General features: G+C 56.1%; 1 protein-coding gene across 1 annotated transcript in view; it reads left to right on the forward strand.

The window, feature by feature from the left end:
* LOC147600356 (axonemal central pair apparatus protein HYDIN-like) overlaps positions 1 to 19,172 on the forward strand; it is a 39,122-nt gene extending 19,950 nt beyond the window's left edge. The window contains exons 20-40 of the mRNA XM_086751246.1: positions 585 to 761; positions 1,399 to 1,575; positions 2,749 to 2,942; positions 3,681 to 3,833; positions 4,133 to 4,316; positions 4,774 to 4,915; positions 6,175 to 6,325; positions 7,088 to 7,501; positions 7,634 to 7,861; positions 8,344 to 8,550; positions 8,823 to 9,025; positions 9,203 to 9,385; positions 9,632 to 9,751; positions 10,124 to 10,283; positions 10,389 to 10,565; positions 10,693 to 10,887; positions 11,815 to 11,914; positions 12,229 to 12,789; positions 17,902 to 18,093; positions 18,268 to 18,916; positions 19,028 to 19,172. Coding sequence (XP_086607372.1) covers positions 585 to 761; positions 1,399 to 1,575; positions 2,749 to 2,942; positions 3,681 to 3,833; positions 4,133 to 4,316; positions 4,774 to 4,915; positions 6,175 to 6,325; positions 7,088 to 7,501; positions 7,634 to 7,861; positions 8,344 to 8,550; positions 8,823 to 9,025; positions 9,203 to 9,385; positions 9,632 to 9,751; positions 10,124 to 10,283; positions 10,389 to 10,565; positions 10,693 to 10,887; positions 11,815 to 11,914; positions 12,229 to 12,789; positions 17,902 to 18,093; positions 18,268 to 18,916; positions 19,028 to 19,172 — 4,712 coding nt within the window. The remainder of the gene's footprint in view (positions 1 to 584; positions 762 to 1,398; positions 1,576 to 2,748; positions 2,943 to 3,680; positions 3,834 to 4,132; positions 4,317 to 4,773; positions 4,916 to 6,174; positions 6,326 to 7,087; positions 7,502 to 7,633; positions 7,862 to 8,343; positions 8,551 to 8,822; positions 9,026 to 9,202; positions 9,386 to 9,631; positions 9,752 to 10,123; positions 10,284 to 10,388; positions 10,566 to 10,692; positions 10,888 to 11,814; positions 11,915 to 12,228; positions 12,790 to 17,901; positions 18,094 to 18,267; positions 18,917 to 19,027) is intronic.
* Positions 19,173 to 19,459: the final 287 nt, after the last annotated feature.

Here is a 19,459-nt window from a genome sequence, read left to right on the forward strand (position 1 = left end):
GATCAGGATGATGCTGTTCCCTTTGCTAGGCAGGGCAGGGCAGGGCGCTCGCTGTCCTACGTGGCATTGCAAGCTGAGTTGTCTTTTGGTGACCTCCTGAGGTCAAAGGTGGGAACTCTTTGTAAATGCTGTTCTGGTGAATTCAGAGCCCGGCCAGATGTCCTGCTAGTAATATTCCTCAAGCATCCGGCTTTTGGATAATGGCTTGATCCTCAGCTTGCGATCTGCCTTGGGACTGAGTAAGATGCCTGGTTCTGCCTGTGTCCCCTTACTCAGCAGGACCTGAGACCAATCTCCCATGACGACAGTTCATGAAAGATTTGGCCCAGGCCTTTCAGGCATTGCTGGCTGCTTGCTTTGTTCTCTTTCTGCCACCCCATTCTGCCACCCCATTTCCTGTACCCTGAAGAGGCACCTTCACCAGCATCTAGGGCAGACCCTGATCTGCACAAGTCTAAAGGAAGGGCATGGTGAGATCTTGGGTGTGACGCTGGTTTCAGCAGTCTCCTCTCCCAGGACCTGAGGGGATGGGAGGATGATCAGGATGACAGGTAGGCAGGAGACCGACTTTTCTACCTGCTTCTGCACAGGAGAGCATCAGCAAAGCACCGCCAGCAGCAAGGAGGCAGCGGGAGAACTGGACAACAGCCCTGTCACTAAGGCCATTGCCCGCCACCTTGGCATCGATCTCTCTGCAGAAGGGCGCGCAGCCCGAAACCGGAGAGGGATCGTCGTCATCGTCCATGGGGCACCCCTGACAGGTACGTGAGCGGCAGGCCGTGGCTGCCAGGATGGGGGGCAGCAGGAGAGACATATATCTCCTGGTGGACCACGGTGCTTGGTTGACCAAGTGAAGTGAAGCAAGGTGAGCCACAGCTCTGCTGGTACATGAAGCAGCCTCAGGCCTTCGCCTAGCTGATGCAGGTGGTGTGGCTCATCTTGTGTCCCTGCTAGGAGCTGGGCTCTCGTTCCCGCAAGCAGTGTGGCCATGTTCCTGTTGCTTTGTGGGACCACATTGCCTCGGGTCCATGTTGCCTCGTGGGAGCAGTCCCTAGCCCACACTGACCCTCAAAGTGTGCCCAGAGGTTGCCTGAGACAGCAGCGAGCAGCACAGGCTAGCGAATAATAGTCTGAGTGGTGGTGGGACAGGGCTGGAAGCAGTGTTCTGGCCCAGGGTCGAGGTCACCACAAGGGACAAAGTCCTCAGCTGAAGATGAGGTGGAGATGATCCACATTTCTAACCATGCTCAGGCTGCCTCCCTCATGGTCTCTCCTTAAGGGGCACGTGCTTTCCCCCTGCCCTTGAAAATGTGAAATACTTTTTGGGGCATTTCCAGAGCCTGTCCCTGACAATGCCTCATGTGCAAGTGTCACCAAGCAGTCTTCCTCTCTCTCAAGGCAAGACCACGGCAGCGGTCGCGCTGTCCAAATACTATGGCGCTGCCTGCTTGTCCATCGATGCCGTGGTGGAGGAAGCCATCTCGAAGAGGAGCAGCTCAGCAGGGCTGTGTGCCCAGGAGCTGTGCATCAGGGCTGCCATCGAGCAGAAGAGCCGCAAGGAGACAGAGCGTGCGGGTAAGGAGAAACGCTGGACCCCCAGCAGCGCTTCAGAAACCCACCATGACCATCCACCTCCCTTGCTCCAGAGAAGCAGCTTGACAGCCCTTGGGTCTCTTGGGGAACATGGCTGCAGCGTGTAGAAATGCAAAGCCGTTTCTTCAAACATCTCTGGGTATTAAAAAAATTCTCCATTTTCCGGGATCCGGCAGGGGCACTTTTCCTGCTCCTGAGCTTCTTGGCACGGGTTCCTTTTTCTAGGAGCAGTGAAGCACACTTGTTTGTGTCTTACTGAGAGTTCTCCTGTTTCCTCAAAGCTGAATCCAGCTTGCTCCTCAGGGCCGTCAGGCAGAACTGCTGCCCACTTTAAGAAGGAAAAAGGTCTCTAAAGTGGCTCATGAAGCATTAGACGACTGACTTTGAGTGTGGCTTCACAAACATGAGAGGAAGGGAAGGATCACCTTCTGGGGCAGTTTCAGATGAGAGAGATGCTGCAGATGAGCTCTTTTCTCCAGAGATGTTCCTATATAGGCTGTCAGGTTAGGCAGCTGGTGCCAGTTGTGCTGTTCTCCGTTGTGAGACCGGAGACTTTAAGGAAACTTTATTGGGCAGCTGGTGCCCCAAGCTCTGCAGGGTGAGGCCAGACCCTGTCTGTGGTGGGGGCAGTTTTGCGTTGCTCAGCTTTGAACTTGGCTGGGTTGGGAGCTGGTGGAAGGAAGAAGGGCCTGGGTCCCCGGTGGGGTTATCCCATGTGGAGGATTTAGCTCCAGCAGAGATGGGTGATGCAGCTGGGGCAGGGCTGCGTGTTACGGTCTCTATCTGAGAATGTAGGATGGGGGCAAGGTACAGAAACAATAGTCCTGGAGGACAAATCCTTGGCTTGACCCATAGGGGGAGTGACTGTGGAAAAGGTGTTACTTGTGTGCACGTTTGTTGGGACGGACACAGGGCTGTGAATTAAAAGCTCTCTAGCTTTCCAATCTAGTTTCAGGTGGTGTGCTTTCTCGTGCTAATAAGAGAAGCAGGGAGGGAGCTGCTTCTGGGAGCAGTGCTGCCAGTGCCAGGCAGGCTGGGGGACAAGTGCTGTGTCCCTACCAGGGCACAAGGCTGTGCTCATGGAGGTGCGAGGTGCCTGCTTGCTCCCCACAGCGCCCGTCGCCAGCCCCACTGAGCCGTTTGTCCCCTCCACAGGTCAAAACGCAGATGCCTCCCGCCGCCGGCAGTTCCGGGCCCATGGCAAGCGCAGCCCAGACAGGAGCCAGTCGCCCTCTGCCAACAAAGTCAGCCTGCAGTCTGTCGGTTCCCAAAGCTCTGCAGCGGCCAAGACAAAGAAAAAGGAGCGCCTGTCCCAGAAACAGCATGTAATGGACCTGACAGGCTCCCGGGTGAAGCGTGATCGGCACAGCTTAGTGCATGGCACCTTTCTGTTGCCTTTGAGAATCATAGAATCTTAGAGGGGTTTGGGCGGGAGGGGACCTTTAAAGGCCACCCAGCCCAACCCCCTGCAGGGAGCAGGGACATCTCCAACCACATCAGGTTGCTCAGAGCCCCGTCCAACCTGGCCTTGAATGATTCCAGGGATGGGGCATCCACCACCTCTCTGGACAACCTGTTCCGATGTTCCAGCGCTCTCATCATGAAAAATGTCTTCCTTCTGTCTAGTTTGAATGTCCCCTCTTTGAGTGTAAAACCGTTACGTGTTTTCCTGTCGCTACAGGCCTTGTTAAAAGTGCAGGGGCTGCTTACCGTGGCGGGGCTCTGTGTCACCCAGAGCCTGGTGTGGGGAACGATAGTGCAGAGAGGCAGCTGGGCAGGTTGGGGATGGCGTGGGGTGGGAACAAAAACCTGTGTTCTGCCAGAAAAACTCGACTGAGTCGTATGGTTTGTTGGCAAAGTGGCTGCAGGTGGTGAGCAAAGCTGTGGGACGCTGTGCCAGGGGCTTGCAAGCTTGGGTCTCTTGTGGCCAAGGGATGTGACCCCCCAGGGTTGTCCCCTGGAGCTGCTGGCCTGCCCTTTGGGTCTATTGTCTTGCGAGCGAGAGACCTGAGCTGCAAGCCCAGCAGCTGGAAATGTTCAGGGGGTTCCAAGGTGGTTTATTTCTCTCGTGGTGTTCAATGTTGCAGGGCTCATTGAGTTCTGAGCTCAGCTCAGCCCTTCCCTGCGTTCCTGCGCAGCGATGGCTGAGCATCAGTGACAGCGCAGCGGGAGAGCTGGGCTTGATGAGCTGCGTGCTGCCTGAGGACTTGCTGGTGGCCATCCTCTCGGAAAGGCTGCAGGTACGTGGGGTGGGGGCAAATGATACGTTCCTGCTACAGAGAGACAGGCGGTGAGGTACAGTTTGCAGAGGAGGGGATCTGTATCTGCTGTTGGAGAAGTCCTGGGCTGCGTGCAGGCACGCCTGGGTCAAGCTGCAGATGCTAGAAGCCGGCAGAGCGCAGGGAAAGATCAGAGCTTGTCTGAGCCGATGCTCTTGGAACGACGACGCGCTGCCCTTTGCCGTTTGGTCTGACTGAGTAGCTGAGAGCCCAACGCGTGCCATCGCTGACTTTCTCTTCCTTTGCCACTTGATTCACAGCTGAGCGACTGCTTCCAGGGAGTGGTGTTTGATGGCCTGGAGACCTGCTTTGCATGCAGCACGGCATCTGCGCTCCTCTGCCTGCTCAAAGCTGTGGGAAATCGGCCTCACATCTATTTTGTGAACGTGTTCCGGGATTATGCTTCTTTGAAAGCCAGGGAGACAGCCGCGAAAGAGCAGGAAGGTAAGAATCTTCATCTCCGTGCCTTTCCAATCTTCTCTCAAGCCCTCAACCTTACCCGTGTGTATCTGTGTCACCAGCAGAGCTTGTAAGAAACGGTTTTATGAATCCTTCCGCCTTTTGCCTCAGTGTAGCCAGCACTCAGCTCACAGTTGCTTAAACACAGCAGAGCTGAGGCTGTAAGATTCCCCTTGGTCTCTGCCATTAAAGCTTGGGCACAAGTGCAAGCTGTTGTGGCTCAGTACCTACCCACCCTCCAGCTGTCCACAGCGCTGGTGCACGTGAGCCAGGCAAGGTACAGGCGACAGTTTGGGGGATTCTCTGAACGCTGGAGCAGGGATATGAGCTCCCCAGGATGGCCTGGCAGGATGATAGGCTGGGTCGGGACAGAGCTGTGAATCCTTGCAGCTCCTCCAGAACTTGCAGTGGCTAATGGTTTCACCTCTGGTCTGTGCTGAAGAACGGGAGCGGGAAGAAGCTGCCAGGAGGGAGGAAGCACGTCTCTGGGAGATGGATGAGGACGAGTACGATGCCCTCATGGAGGAAGAGAAAACTCAATTTAATCAGAGGCTCCTACAAGCCCGGCGTGAGAGGAGGAGGAGGTCTGTAAGCCTTCCATGGACAACTCCCCAGGATAGTGTCCCTCAGGGCCTTCCCTGCTCCAGAGACCTTGGTTGAGCTAAGAGGGCTTTCAGAGCAAACGCCAAAAGCGTCTATTCCAAGCCGCACAAGGATGGCCAGTTCCACCTCCCTGGCTCCCAACAGGGGAGGGACTTTGCGCTCGGAGAGAAGAGAACATCTCTCCGATTCAGCAGTGAGCCCTCTGGCGTAGACGCTGGCTGCAGGCAGCTGGGCTCTGTGCTTGCCTTGCCGCTGCACCCACAAGTGTCTCTGAGTTAATGCTGTGGATGGCCATCTTCTTCATCCCCCTTCCTCACCAAACCAGAGGGGCTGTGGTGTGGGCTGGTGTGAGGTGCAGCTGTGCTGCCTTGGTGTAGAGAGCAGTCCTGCTGTAGGTGAAGCCCGTGCAACGCTGATCTCCCAGGGTTTTCCTGACTGAGCGCCGCCAGCCATAGAAGCTGGTGTCTCTTCGGCTCCCCTTCGCCTGCAGCAGCAGGGGAGCCTGGGAGAAGCTGTGACCCAGCAAAGCAGCCCTGTCCAGGAGGATGCACAGGGGAAGTGTCAAACTGGGAGGGGGATCTGCTTCAAGTGAGCATGCGTTTCAGCTTTTCTGTCAGCACAGGCCCCAGTTTGTTGCTCTGGGAGGAGATGGCTAGGGCTGCTTCCAATGTTGATTTCCAGGAGAGACGGCACAAGTTTCCCGTGGTGACGGCTGGGTTCCAGCAGGAAGCCTGGTTGATGAGAGCCTGTTTTGCAGGAGGGGAGTTACCTTTGCTTTCTGACTGATGTGAGTGTCCTCAGTAAGGAGCAGGCTATGCCCAGGGAGAAGGGCTGGATAAGCCTCGTAGGTGTTGGCGCAGGGATAAGGAGGCGTTAGTGATTTGTGAGCTGGTTGAAACTGGGAGAGCAAGAGAGGGCTTCTGGCATCAGTGCGCAGAGATGGTGGATCCGTCCTTGGCAGTGTGCTGGAGGGGTCCAGGTGGACCTGATTGGAGAAGCAGCACAATTTAGACTTTAGGACAGCAAAGCCTAGATTTGGCTGGCCCTGGAGGACCCCTCTCACCTTGCCGCCCTTTGGATGTTCCCAGGCTCCCCAGGTTGAGGGAAGTCCATGGCGATGGCCTAAGAGTTCTGTCTGGCCTCAGGGTCAATGAATGGCGTGCAGGGCCAGCTGGGATTGCAGCGAGCCCACATTTCTGGTGGTGACTCACAGGGCTGTTTTCTGTTTGGCTTCCTGAAGGGCGATGGAGCAGCCTGACGAAAAGCACCGTCAGGAGCTGGAACCCCTGAAGGAGGAACAAGAGCTGGAGAATTCCAAGAGGAGTAGGAGCGAGCTTGGAAAAGACCAAGTTAACGCTTCAGGGAAGAAAATGCAGCCTGGAGTCAGACAGGTGGGTGGCTGTGTTTGTAGAGATGAGTAAAAGCCCTGGGGAGCTTCTTCCCACGGAGCTGTACCATTCCCCGAGAAGCCAGCAGCCACACGCGGCGCTGGGCCCAGGAATGGGCCTGAGTGAGTAACACGTGGGGTTGTGCTGGGAAACAAGAGCCGGTGTTTGCTCATGCTGCTGCTTCGCCAGGGATGTTTTCCCATGGGTTTGCTGGGGAGCTGCATTTGTGGGATCATGCTGCCTTTGAGTCTTGGCTTCACATAACTCCAGACATTCACTGTGAAGCCCTAGATAGTTTTAGTCCAGCATTTCTCCCCACTCTGCACATGACTTACACCTCTGGGCCATGATCCGTCTGGGATGGGGTGTCTTTTGCTACATGCCTGGCAGGAGATCCCGCCAGGCCTTAGGTATTCAACCAGACTTCCTCAAGTGTCAGCCAGGCACAGGGACGCTCAGCACACCAGAATGGAGCCCAGAGGACTGCACAGGAGTACGGAGGTGTTTTAATTTCCTGGTTTGGTTCGGAGAAGCTTTTCTACTTTTCATCTGGTGGGCAGGACTCCCCATCAGTCTGGCACTGGGGAGTTTGGTTTCAGTTGAGCTACCCTGGGTACCAGCTGTGTTCTGGATTGGGATTTGTGGAGCACCCAGCACAGGTCTCAGGCGAGGCTTGGGGTGCTGTTGCAAAGATCATCACTGCCCTGCAGCATCTGAGTTGGTGCTTTGAAATGCTCACTGCTTTTTCCTGCTCCTCCTGCCCAGAACACGAACGCATCCGCCAGCAACACCAGCATTTCCACCAGCAACCAGTTGGATGCCACCAAAGGGGTAGACAAGAGAGGATCTGTAAAGAAGCACTCAGGCGCTGTTGGGAGTGACAAGGAAGAGAAGAGAAAGCAGAGCAAGGTTTCCCTGATGGATGCCTGCCCAGCCGTGCGTGTGCAACACTCAGACGCAGAACAGGGGGCTCTGAGTGACAGCGAGAACTTGGCCCTGAGGTTTAAGATCTATGAGGCATCGCAGAAGTATGTGGCGCATATCTTGTCATTCTGGGACAGGGTTCAGGGTATCCTGCTGTCCCCTCTGAACCAAGCGGAGGTGCGGCACAAAGCAGAAGCCCGGCGCCAGCCTGCCTTGAGCCACGGGAGCCAGCAAAACAGAGGGAAAGAGCATCAGGTGACACTGGAAAAGGAGTGCAGGAAGAAAGAGCGCCTGGAGGAGTCTGTGAAGAAAAAGCGCATGGAGAAGGAGAGCACCAAGAAAGAGCGCCTGGAGAAAGAGGGTGTGAAGAAAGAGCGCCTGGAGAAGGATTGCTCCAAGAAAGAGCGCGTGGAGAAGAAGCGCACGAAGAAGGAGCGGCTAAAAAATCTGGAGGCTCTTGAGGACTCCGCATTATCTGAGCTGGAAGGGGAAGGTGCAGAAGGGTCATGCAGAGGCCAGCGTGGCAGGGTGCCCTGCTTGACCATCGAAGCACTGGGCTCAGAAGATGTGACCAGGAAGATCCTGGAGAGCAGCAAGCTGCCAGTGGCAGAGCAGGTAAAGCCCTGTGAAGCTCAGGTGCTGAGCCTGCCATGCTCTGCCCTGGTGCATTGCGTCCCACGGACAAGGGCACAGAGCCTTGTCCAGGCCACTGTTCCACAACGGCTCCGGAGCAGCCCCGTGGCTGGAGAGGTTCTCACCATCCCTCAGACGGGTGCAAAGCGGGAGTGCTCTCTCTTCAAGCATCCTGTCCGTTCAGTTTCCCAGTGTGGAAATCATTCCAGATGGTTCCAGGGCAGGGCAGCTCATGGTCGGTGTTGCCTTCAGCTGAGTCACTCAGAGGAGAGATTTCTCTCTAGGTCTCAGCTGTAGGTCCTGGCACTGCTCTGGAGCCTGCCCACCCCACTGGGCGTAAAAAAGCACTGTACTCCCTAGAAATAATAATTTTAAAAACCCCATTGCCAAAAGCTCAGTGCCTTTAAGGAAGTGGGAGGTTGAAGGTGACGGGAGTATAAAGAGAGTTTTCTCTTCTGCTTTAGATCTTGGATGAGCTGGGACTGGGTCCCTCTGGGCCTCCCATTCCCCCTCCTGCTTTGTACTCCGTGATCCGCTACCCAGAGAAGCGAACGGCCCCTGCAGCAGGAGAAGCCCTCCAGCACTTCCAGCTTGTTGTGCCAGAAGGTGCTGTTGCGGAAGGAGAACAGGCGGCGACTGTAAGTGTCGTGGATGCTGTGCCCGCAGTGAAGGTTTCAGGGCAGGGGCCAGGCTGCATGGGGGCACGGGGGGCAGGCGAGATGGAAAAGAATCACTGTGGAAGGGCGGTGAAATCATGACGGGGCCACGTGTCTGCAGGCATCCCTTCTGTCTGTCCAAAAGAGACAGCTGTGCTGTCTCTCTGCTGAGAAATAGGATGGTTCTTTATCATGAGAGAAAAGAGCCACAGCTTTCTTTCCAGGGTGGGATGTCTCCAGGCAGGTCTGACCTCTCTCTCTCTTCTCTCTCTCCCCTTGCTGTTAAGACCTCCAAGAAACAGGTCACTCCAACAAGGGGGCGGTCGAGGAAGGAGAAAGCTGTGGGTAGCCTGGAGACTCTGAGGAAGAAGCGCAGCTCCAGCCGGGGCAGCAGAGATCTCCAGAGGCCAGACACAGGAGCACCCACATGTCCTCCCAGGTTGGACCAAAGTGATGTGGACACGGTTCCATCCCCAGGGAGACCTGTCAGGCGAGCTGTGAGGCAGGATGTGACCCCTCTGCTTCGCAGCCATCTCGCCAGACAAGGTCCCTCATCTCCAGCTCTGCAGGCACCCTCGGCCGGTGCCTCCATGGCATGGCAAGTCCACAACCCTCCGTTCCTCATTTGCTTCTTCCCAGTGTTTGAAATCTCCTTTTTAATTGCCAGGCTGAGCAGCTGTCGGTGGATAGTGCCTGCCCACGGTGAGGTGCAACTGAAGGTCCACTTCAGCTCCACGGAACTGGGCCAGTTTGAGCAGACGCTGCATTTTGAGATCCTGGGGACAAAGCGTCTGTACCAGCTGCCCTGCAGGGGCACCTGCCTGTATCCCGCCATCAGCCAGGACCCGCGGTAAGGCTGGCGCGTGGGAGCCCTCACGCATGGCTCCCCCTGAACTCAGAGCCAGGGCTGCCCCTTGTACCCCTGTGACCTTCTGGCTTGGGCACAGCGTGCTGCCTGAGCAGCCCAGCATCTTCCCGTGCTTGGAGCTGGGAACCAGTCCTGGTACCTCAGCCACCCAGAAGGGTTATGGCTTTCTGACCAGGTTTCCTACCTAGGAGCATCTCACAGCTCCTCATTCCCTGTTTCTCTCCCCAGGCTGGTGTTTCCCCACCAGAGGGAGAGCAAGGAGGATGAGGACATCATCTCCAAGAAGTATGTCATGGACACGGGTGTTTTCCACTTTGGACCGCTGCTGTGTGGGAAGCCAAGAGACGGGTACGTGCTCCCAGCCCTGAGTTAGCAGCTGATGCTCACACAGAAGGTGGAAGAAGCCATGTGCCTGGCATACTGTTATTTTTCCAGGTGCCTTTCCACTTAGATTTTGTAAAACGCTCTTTGAGTGCGTGACTGCATCATCACACCTCTGGCATGCAGGCACCAAGTATAGGGGCAGACATCAAAGCAACGCAAGGATGAACCCATATTCCGTGCAATGTGCCCCAAAGTGATCCTTTTTCTTAGCCTGCTCGTGGGAACATGGTCTTCCAGTGCAGCCTGCCGCTGCCCGGACACGGTGCTTTCCTCAAGATGTGATCAAGGCTGTGGTCCTGGCATCTCCTCTGCAGCCTTTTCCCCTTTTGTGGACAGGTACAAGGAGCTGCGCTATCCCAGCAACTGCGAGAAGATAACCATCCTGAACGTCAGCCCCTTGGAAGCAGAGGTGCATTTCTCCTTTGAGCGCGATCTCCAGGAGAGCACGTTCCTTTTAGAGCCTCCCAGCATGAGGCTGCAACCGAACGAGAAGCAGGTAGGAGACAGGCAGGTAGGACAGGCAGCGGTGGCAGTGCCCAGGAGCTGTTTCTCTTGCTGACTGAATGCTCTTGTGTGTTTGTTCTTGCGGGGACGGGGCTAGGAGCTGAGCGTTTGGGCGTACCCCACTTCAGCCGGCCTGGTGGAAGACAAGCTCATCTGCTGCGTTCAGGGGAACCCAGAGCCAGTGGTCTTCCGCCTGTGCTGCCAGGGGGTGCAGGTGGAGCTGGGGGTCAGCCCCAAGGAGCTGTCGTTCAACACGCTGCTTCTGCCCAGGTCAGTCACCCCACAGCCCCTCGCCGGGGACGAGAGCTGTCAGCCAGGGCTGCTCCAAGTTCCATTCAACTGCAAGACTAACATGCCCATCAAGCAGCTGGTGCTGAGTGTCTCTTTTTGTCTGCAGGAAGGACAATGAGACCCTGGCCCTGCAAAACCGCACACCGCTGCCCGTGGCCTGGCGGCTCATTGGGCTGGAAGACCTGGGCGAGGACTTCTCGGTGTCAGAAGACAGCGGCATCGTGGGTCCCCACACGGAGTTTGCTGTGCAGCTGCGTTTCAAGGCCACAAAGGCTCTCAGCATTCTGAAGACGATCCAGCTGGAGGTGAGGGGGACTGTGCCCTCCCTGGCAGAGCAGGGCAGAGTGATCAGCCCTGTGCTCTTAGGGATGGAGGCTGCTTGAAGGGTACCCTGCAAAGAGGGCAAAAGGATGAGCTTCCAGAGATTCTTTCCTTCCTGCACTGCTGGGGGGCCGTGCCCTTAGCAGCAAGGGGCTCTTGGGGACGAAGTGACTGCTCGGGTGCCCTGGTAGCTGAGCTCCATGGGGCAAGTATATTGGGGAGTCAGGAAGAGATGGGCCTGACAGGGACAGGGGTGCTACGACCCCAGCTTCTGCTGCCTCCAGCTGGGTTTGCCAGCACACGCGCTGCATTCCCGGGCATCCATGTCACCCCAGAAAACCAGCCGCTGCCTCTGCAGGGCTTACGGCTGGGTTATGAGGCTGCGCCCTGAGCCCGCGCTACAACCACCTTGCTGCTGTGCCAGGTTGAATGCTGTCCTTGGGTTGTCCAGACTTTGGCATGCTCGCTGCACCCGTCCTGGCCTCTGTCTGGGGCTCTTGACAGAGAGCGACAAACTCTCGCCCTGGGAGGCTGTTCCCCATGGTTTCGGGGATGCATTTCAGTGAGGACGCTGGGTGATTGAAGAGGAGAGGGTTGGTTGTCGATGCCCCCTGCTCTGGGACACCTCACGCCTGTGGTGGCTTTAAGATCCCTTTGCTTCCCAGGGTGCTTTAGCAGCCACGCGGCTGCTGGCGGAGAGAAGAGTTGGGCTGACAGGGTTTCTTACTGTGGCAGAACCCCGCTGGGTCAGCCCGGGAGATGAACAGGTTAGGAAAGCTTGTGTGCTCACAGCGCTTGTCACGCAGGGGAGGCCATGGGGGAAGCAGCCTGTAGAGACAAGGACTCAGATATTGTCTAGCAAAAGAATGGAGGAGAAGGGGCTAAGCAGTGCTTGTTTCTTGTCACCTCAGGTTTCAGATGCAGAAGACATCTTGGGGGTCGTTCAGACCGAAAACATCAAGATCTCTGCAGAGGCCTGCGAGCCTGCTCTGAGCACCAGCGTTTCTCAAGGTCAGGGGATGCCCCCGAAACAAAGTAATGCGGGTGCATGGCAGTGCCTTTGCAGATGGGCAACCAAAGCACTTCTCCACTGCTGCCAGAGCTGGGCGCTGAGGTCCCCCAGCGTTTGGGTGCGGGGTTGTCCCTGCTGGGCACGTTTGGGCAGCAGCCCCTATGGCCATTCATCACGAGCACTCCCCAGGGCTGTGGTGTGAGGGGTGGGAGGGTACAGGTGGGTGATGGGCAAGGGAAAGGGACCCCAGCCAGCATGATGGCAGGGGACCAGCGGTTCCTTCCCGAGCTGCTGGCTCTGCTTTGGTGATCAGCCCCTCCACTGTCTCTTCTCTCTCCTCTGCAGAACAACTGGGCCAACTTCCAGTCAGCGAAAACCATCAGCATGGCCCGTGCCAGCCAGAGGAGGTCAGAGAAGAGCATGGAGGTGACCTCCAAGCCCCACCAAGTGTGCAGAGCCAGGGCCGGGCTGCAGCTCTCTATCCGGCTTGGTGGGGAGTCCGGCGTATCCCTCTTCGGCCTCATCCTCCTGCCCAAGGCACAGGGACCCCTCACCATCACAGCCGGTGGCACCACTACCTCCGTCCCCTTCAAAAACCTCTTCCCGCAGCCCCTGGCCTTTCCAGACCCAGTGGAGCACCTGGCCTTCACCATCAGGGGCCCTGAGAGCTGGCGTGCCAGGAAGACCGCCTCCATCACCATCTCCTTGGAGGGCGGCCTGTACGCTGACGAGGCCCCTTTCACCAGCAAGGTGCTGCTCTCCTGCCCGGGGAGGGGCAGGCATCTCCTGGGTCTACCACCTCAGGGGCCTCCCCCCTCCCCAGTGACCTGTGCCCCCTTGGGAGGTCCCTGGACAAAGCTGCCCCTCACCCATAGTCTATTAAAAGAGTTCTCATTGGTGTCTATTCATCTTAATTTAAGCTGGATCCATCAAATTAGTGGTTGTAAAAGTAGAGTATGTTGCAGAGTTGCATTCTAATAGAGAAACAATTTGGGACTTAGCGGCCAGAGATTAATATTGCCCATGTAGAAAATCAGAGCAAAGAAAAACACACCTTGATTTCTGGCAGCTGAGCTGGGTGCGCTGGGATGCAGAATAACACCAAGTCCTTGACTCCCTGGCAGCAAGGGTTGACTGGTAGCGGAAGCCCCAGAGCCCTATTGCTTCCTGTGACCATCCCGAAAAACTGTCTTTTGAGATCTCGTTGATTTATGGTTGCTTTTCAGCATGTTAGTCCTTCATGGTGAAGCGGGGCCAATCCTGGGTGCCTTGCCTTACCGTTCTGGGTGGTATGAAATGGGTTTGTTTGTCAGCACTTGCCCCCTTTTCCCAGTTGAAAACACAGCCTCTCAACATCACTTGTAGCCTTTGCGTGTCGGTCTCTTCAGGGGTTTTTAGCACGTTACTGAGTGAAGACTGAGATCAAATTTCCTTGCCAAAGGCTGGTAATGGTTTTCTCATCTCATTTGTGCAACTATCCCCACAAATGCCCTGCTGATCTCCCGAGTTCCAGTTCTTTGTGCCCTTCAGGCACTGACAGAAGGATCAAACGGAGCCGTTTCTGCCAGCGCTGCGCTCAGCCCGCGGCTGTTCAGTGCTCACTCGTTAGGCAAGAGTTTGGATTGCCATCGAGCCCTCTCTTGTGACTCCTGATGGGAGCAGAGCTGGCTTCAGCTCTTAAGAATGAAATTTGCTAACAGAATGAGCCGGTGGCTGTAGACGCTTATACCCAGCAGGACCTTCAGGAGACATTCAAGCGCAGGAACCCTTTCCACCAGCCAGGAGAGGCCAACAGAACACGCAGCTGACGGGGTGTGCCAGCCGTTCCTTGCTAACAGTCCTTTAGAAAAGGCTTTGGGGCACAGCCACCCCAACAAGCAGTTCACCAGTTGTGTGCCGCCTTTCTTGTGCACACGGGTGTGTTCATGTTTGCGTGTGTGGAAATCCCCAGGATCGAACAGCTTTTGCTGTGCAGCTCATCCAAGTGCGCTTTTGTTTTGAAGGATATCTGTATTTTTCTGAGTAGATGAAGGGATGTTGTTTTGCCTGGCCATTGCATATTTTCATTTGGCCGGCAAATGAGTGCAGGTTTTACATGTTTCTGTTTCTGGGTTTCTGTACCAAACATGGAACAAACGTGTGAGGCAGAGGAGGGAGAAGTCTGGGGAGGTTTGAGAGTTCATTCTCCGGAGCCACGGCTCCCTCGTCTTGCCGTGAGGGTCCGTCCTTGGTGAGCGACGGCTACAGGGGCACGGGAACAGCCTGTTCAGCGGGGGTGCCCCCTGGTTCTCACCTTCTTGGGCGGTCTTTACCGTTGCTGTTTCCTGGTTCAGAGAGAGACTTCAGTTGCAAACGTGGTCCAAGCCGCGCGTGGGAGGCCTGCACGCAGCTCCCTTGGCCTTGTCACCGTGTGTGACAGTCCAGGTCCCCTTGTGCGGTGGCTGTAAGCTCCTTGAACAGCAAGGGCTTTGTCTGGAGGATCTGCAGTTTCTCCTGGCCGTGACAGCCACTCTGGTAGGACAAGCCTGTCACACACTGGACTTTTATCTGCTAGCCTGTTATTAATCCTTACCCAAACGTTTTCATTCTCAGCGCTTGCCGTCACGGATTGGTATTCTTCAGAAGAAGCTGTGTGCCTTTTTCCTCAGGGTTGGCTCTGCTGCACTGACAAGGGTTCCAGCTGATGGGCTGTGGCTCGGCTTTCTGATCTATCTTGAGACTGCTTGCTAACGAATTTTGATTGCAATTATTCATGCCAAGTGTTTTTTTCATTGCCTTTCTGCTTTGGAAGCGAGCTCCAGATTCGGGAGCTGGGGGAAACCCTTCTGTGTCCTAGAGTGTGGTGGTTTAGCCCAAGTCACCACACAGCTTCTCACTCACCCTCCCCCTGCCCAGTGGGATGGGGGAGAGAAGCTGGGAAGAAAGGAAGACTTGTGGGTTGAGATAAAAACAGTTTACTGAAATACTAAAAACTACAAGGATAACAGAATATAAGGATATTAATATCTACAAAATATACAAAATGGACAGTGTAGGATTTCTCACCACCCGATGTCCGAATGACCAACACAGCCCGTCCCGAGCAGCGATCACGAAAGGACACCGAGCAGCAAGCAAAGGGGGAGAGCAAGCCAGCAAGGGAGAGGGAACGATGCCAGCAAGCAAGAGAGATGGAAAGAAGATGGATGCCAAGGGTGCATGCCAGAATGGAATGCCCAAATGGATGCCCCCTCCCATGGGCAACCCCCACTTCTATGCTGAGGATGACGTTCATGGCATGGAATACTCTCTTTGGCCAGCTTGGGCCAGTTATTCTGTCTGTCTTCTGCCCAGCTTCCCACATCTGCACGTTAACGAGACTTTAACGAGACTTGGCAAGCCAGACAGTGTCCGTCGTCTCCTTCACAACAGCTCCTATCATCAGAGTGTTTTTGCCAACAGTCTTCACAGATGAAATCCAAAGCACACCAGCTACTGAGACGAAAATTAACTCCATCCCTGCTGAAACCAGGACACAGACGTAGGAGATGACGCAAGAAATACTGCTCAGATACCTGAATTTCCTTCCAGCTGGAAGGTCTTTGTTGGGGAAGTCTTTACACTGCAGGCGGTGTTCAGTGAAGCTGATTTTAGAGATGCTCTAGACTGTCCGCATTGGCTGTTGGTGCAAGGAGTTTGGAAGTCTCATTCAAAGGTCTTTGACATGAGGGGCTGGGTTGGAAGGGCCTGTGAGAAGGACTGTCAGGTTGCTTTTGGTGGAAATAGCGTTGCATGTGGTTTTACTGAATGACAGGGAAATGGCAATGCTCAGAATTGTATTCAAACTCACAAACAGTTCTATGAAATGTTTGTGTTCCCAATATAACCGTACAAAAACAGCGCCTAAAACATCGGGAATGGCAGGTTAGAAAGGAAAGGGAAAATGTGGATGTCTGCGTTTTGCTGCTACAGACCTTAAAAACGGACTTCTTCAGTCCTTCCAGTCAACTTAGACACTGCCCGCTGGTGATGATAAACCTTATTTGAATTTGGATAGATCCTAAGATGCTAGCCTGCCTGCCCGTTTTTGAGTGTCCATAGTTGGTGTTGAAAGCCAAGCCAAACCACTGAGCACAAAGCAACTCAGCTCTCTCTCTGTCTGAGCAGGTATTGAGCAAATTCTCTCTTCCCGTGCTGTGCCACGTTCTGTTCTGGTTTTGTTTAGTGAGGGGGGACTACGCTGGCAGCTGCTCTAAGAAGCTTCTAGAAGTTTCCCCCTTGTCCAGAGGACTCGGCCGGGCCTAGGGCGGACCTGCTGCTGGCCAGGGCCTAGCCAATTGGTACCAGAATGTTCCGTGATAACGCCTCTGCGATAACGTATTTAAGAAGGGGAAAAAAAAAAAAAAAAAAAAGAGAAGAGAAGATGTGAAGGAGCTGAGCGGGGGCAGGGAGGCGGAGGCACGAGCCCTGCACCCCTCACCCTCTGGCCTCCCGTCGGGCGGCGTCTGGGCCTGACTCGGCCCGGCCCGGCTGCAAGGAGCGGAGAGGAGATGAGATGGGAATGAGATGTGAAGAGACCCTGAGAGGTGTCTGCCTGCCTGTTGTGAAGGATTTCTGTGAGAGGAACGGCTGCAGGTCAAGGCACGGCCGGGGAGCTGCAGCTAGGGCATGAGACTGTTCCAGCCTGCTAAATAAACGCCTCAGGAGGTCAGGATGGGATTCAGACAGCAAGAAGAGAGTAGGGTCAGTCAGCTCTCCACATCTATATTCTGACGTATTTTATGGAAAACCGGTAAAGGTCAGGGAGATGAGGACAAGAAGGAACGCAGACACTCACCTGCCCAAAAAAGTAAAAACCAAGGACCGACAACTTCCTCTACTTGTTTGCATGAGGGTCCCAGTTTTAAGCAACCCTGTTACTCTGGCCAGGACAAACAATCCTTCAGGATACACATCCTTGTTAGGTTCAGAAATGTTTGCAGCACGAGGTTCTCAGAGGAGCCAGACAATTCATTCTCTGGGTCCAAGAGGGTCCAAGCACTTGCTCTACATTTTTAGGGCTTTCTCTGCACAAGAAGGTCTGTTCTGGGGGCAAGCTGCTTCAGGTCTCTACCAGAAGAGAGACAAGGACAACTCCCAGGTGCCTGAGCCCTTCTCTGGCAGCAGAGACAGGGAACTGCAGCAAGAGCGACTCCAGGGATGCCTGGATCAAGAAAGAATCGGCTGACGATGCCACAGAATTGGAGTTGCTTTGCAGAACAGCAGAGTGTGGGCGCGCATTCAGATGCACAACTGCAAGAATTCCTCTTGTGATGCCGTACTTTGCGCCCCAGCCTCTCTGCTTGGATGGCACGGGCCAGCTGTCGCATTTTTGTGACAGCTCTCATCGTGTCCGCACAGTACCGGCACCAGTTCCACCACAGCTGTGAACAGCAGTTGCCCCACTGGGGCAGAGAGGGACAGGGTCACAAAACCTCAAAAGTGCCAAAACCAGCCCCATCCCCACTGCCAGGGCAGGAGGGAGCAGCACACAAAGGTGGGCATGGCCAGGCCACGGGTGCTGGCCCCATCCCTTCCCCTTGGACAGAAAATTCACCACCCCGCAAAAATCACACTTGGGGTGGGAAATGGTGGGGATGGGAGACTGTTGGAGTAGGAAACCGTGACAGGGCTGAGAAGTCATGGCTGGGTTGGGAATCCATTGTGGGGATGGGAAATGAGCACTGGGGACAGGAAATCATCAGCGGGACAGGAAATCCTTGAGCTGGGGAGTTGCTGTGGTAGGAAAAGTCAAACCCTGGCAAGGCTGGCTGAAGCAGGTGCTGGCGCAGTGTTCGCCATAGGGATGCAGGCTGGTTGTCCCCCAGAAACCTGACTCTGACCAGCTGCCATGGCAGGTACAGCAGCAGGCTCCAGCTCCTCCTGGGGCTCCTGCCCTCCAGGTAACCCCCTGTCGGACCCACCTGCCAACAGCTCACCCCATCGCCCCGCTTTGCTTCCCCCACAGAGAAGCTCCCTCTCCAGCTGTCGATGCCGCCCAAGGTGCCCGGTGTGAGCTTCATGGTTCCGGGCGTGCTGCCGCCGGTCCCCGCCTGTGTGCTGCCCTCTGTTCCAGAGCTGCCGGGGTCCTGTAAGCCTGCCCAGGTCCACCCCGTCACCTACCAGGTGCCACAGGCCAGCGTCTGGGGGCTGCGGGGAAGTTGCAGCAGCTCCCCGAAAGCTGGCAGCTCCCTCCCGTGGTGCCCACTGGCAGAACCACAGCAAAGCCCCAGGGTGAGCTTTGCGGGGTGACGGAGCCTGCAGGCGGGTGGCCAAGCCGAGGAAATCTTGCATCGCCCCGCGGTTGGCTCGGCTGTGTTTGCTTTTCCTGCAGCACTGAGCACGCTGGAAGTTCCGGGCAAGCCTGCTCATGTGCCCGAGAAGGGGCCAGCCGCTCTCACCCAGCCCTTTCTGGAGCAGCCAGCGCACGCCACCAGCAACAACACGCTCAGCCGACCCCACGCTGCGCACCCTGAGGACACTGTCCCCAGTGTCCCCGACAGCCCCAGCTTGGCTGCTTTCCTCCACGAGCTCCCCGACCTCTCCCAGTACGGGACGGAGGGCGGCTGCCATCAAGAAGGAGTGGTGCTGGCAGGCCTGGGGGACAGCAAGGACACCATCCCTCATGTCCCCGACTTTACCGCCTTCCTCAAGGAGCTCCCCGACCTCTCCAAGTATGTGGCTGAGTGCAGCTGCCCACAGGAGCAAGTGGCACTGGCAGGGCTGGGGGACAGCCAGGGCACCGTCCCTCACGTCCTGCTTTTCCCCAACAGCCTCGCCAGCACTGCTTTCCTTCCTGAGCACCACAACTTCTCGGGGGACGTGGTGGTTGGCGACTGCCCCCAGGACCAAGCTGTTGAGACGCAGCGAGGGGACGGCCAGGACACCGCCTTGACTGCCAATGTCGCCAGCTTGACTGCCGAGGCCCTCGCTGAGCTCCTCGACCTCTCTGAGTACATGGCGGAGGGCAGCTGCCTCAAGGAGTGAGTGGGGGCAGCGGGGCTGGGGAATGCTGAGGACGCTGTCCCCGATGTTGCCAGTGTCCCCCGCTTGACCACCTCCCTCAACAAGCTCCCCCACCTCTTGGAGTGCAGGGCAGAAGGTGGCTGCAACAAGGAGCAAGTGGTGGCGGCGATGCTGACTGCGGGATACAGGGCCAGGCGGGTGGGAGGTGCCTGCGAGCACCAGGGGGCGGACCTAGGGATCACAGGGTCAGGGGGCGGTCGGGTGTACGAGTAGCGGGGGGTATATAAGGCTTTGTGACGCAGCAGTAAATTGGCATTCAGAGCTAGACACCATGTGTCCGTCTCTTGTGTACCTGCGTAGGGAGTTGCGCAGACGGACAGGCGCCTAAGCCGTGCTGCCGATCGAGAGGTGACAATTGGTGACCCCGACGTGATAAGGCAGGCCTGCATTGGTGAGGGAGGCGCGCAGTAAGGCGTCTCTGTTTCAGCTGCTCGATATGGCTTTGATGGAGCAAGTGGTGAGTATGCTGAAAGGCGTGGGGCAGCAGGTGGAGAGCCCTG

Source organism: Chlamydotis macqueenii, chromosome 6 (assembly GCF_036417535.1).
Source record: "Chlamydotis macqueenii isolate bChlMac1 chromosome 6, bChlMac1.mat, whole genome shotgun sequence".
In the NCBI taxonomy this organism is placed as follows: Eukaryota; Metazoa; Chordata; class Aves; order Otidiformes; family Otididae; genus Chlamydotis; species Chlamydotis macqueenii.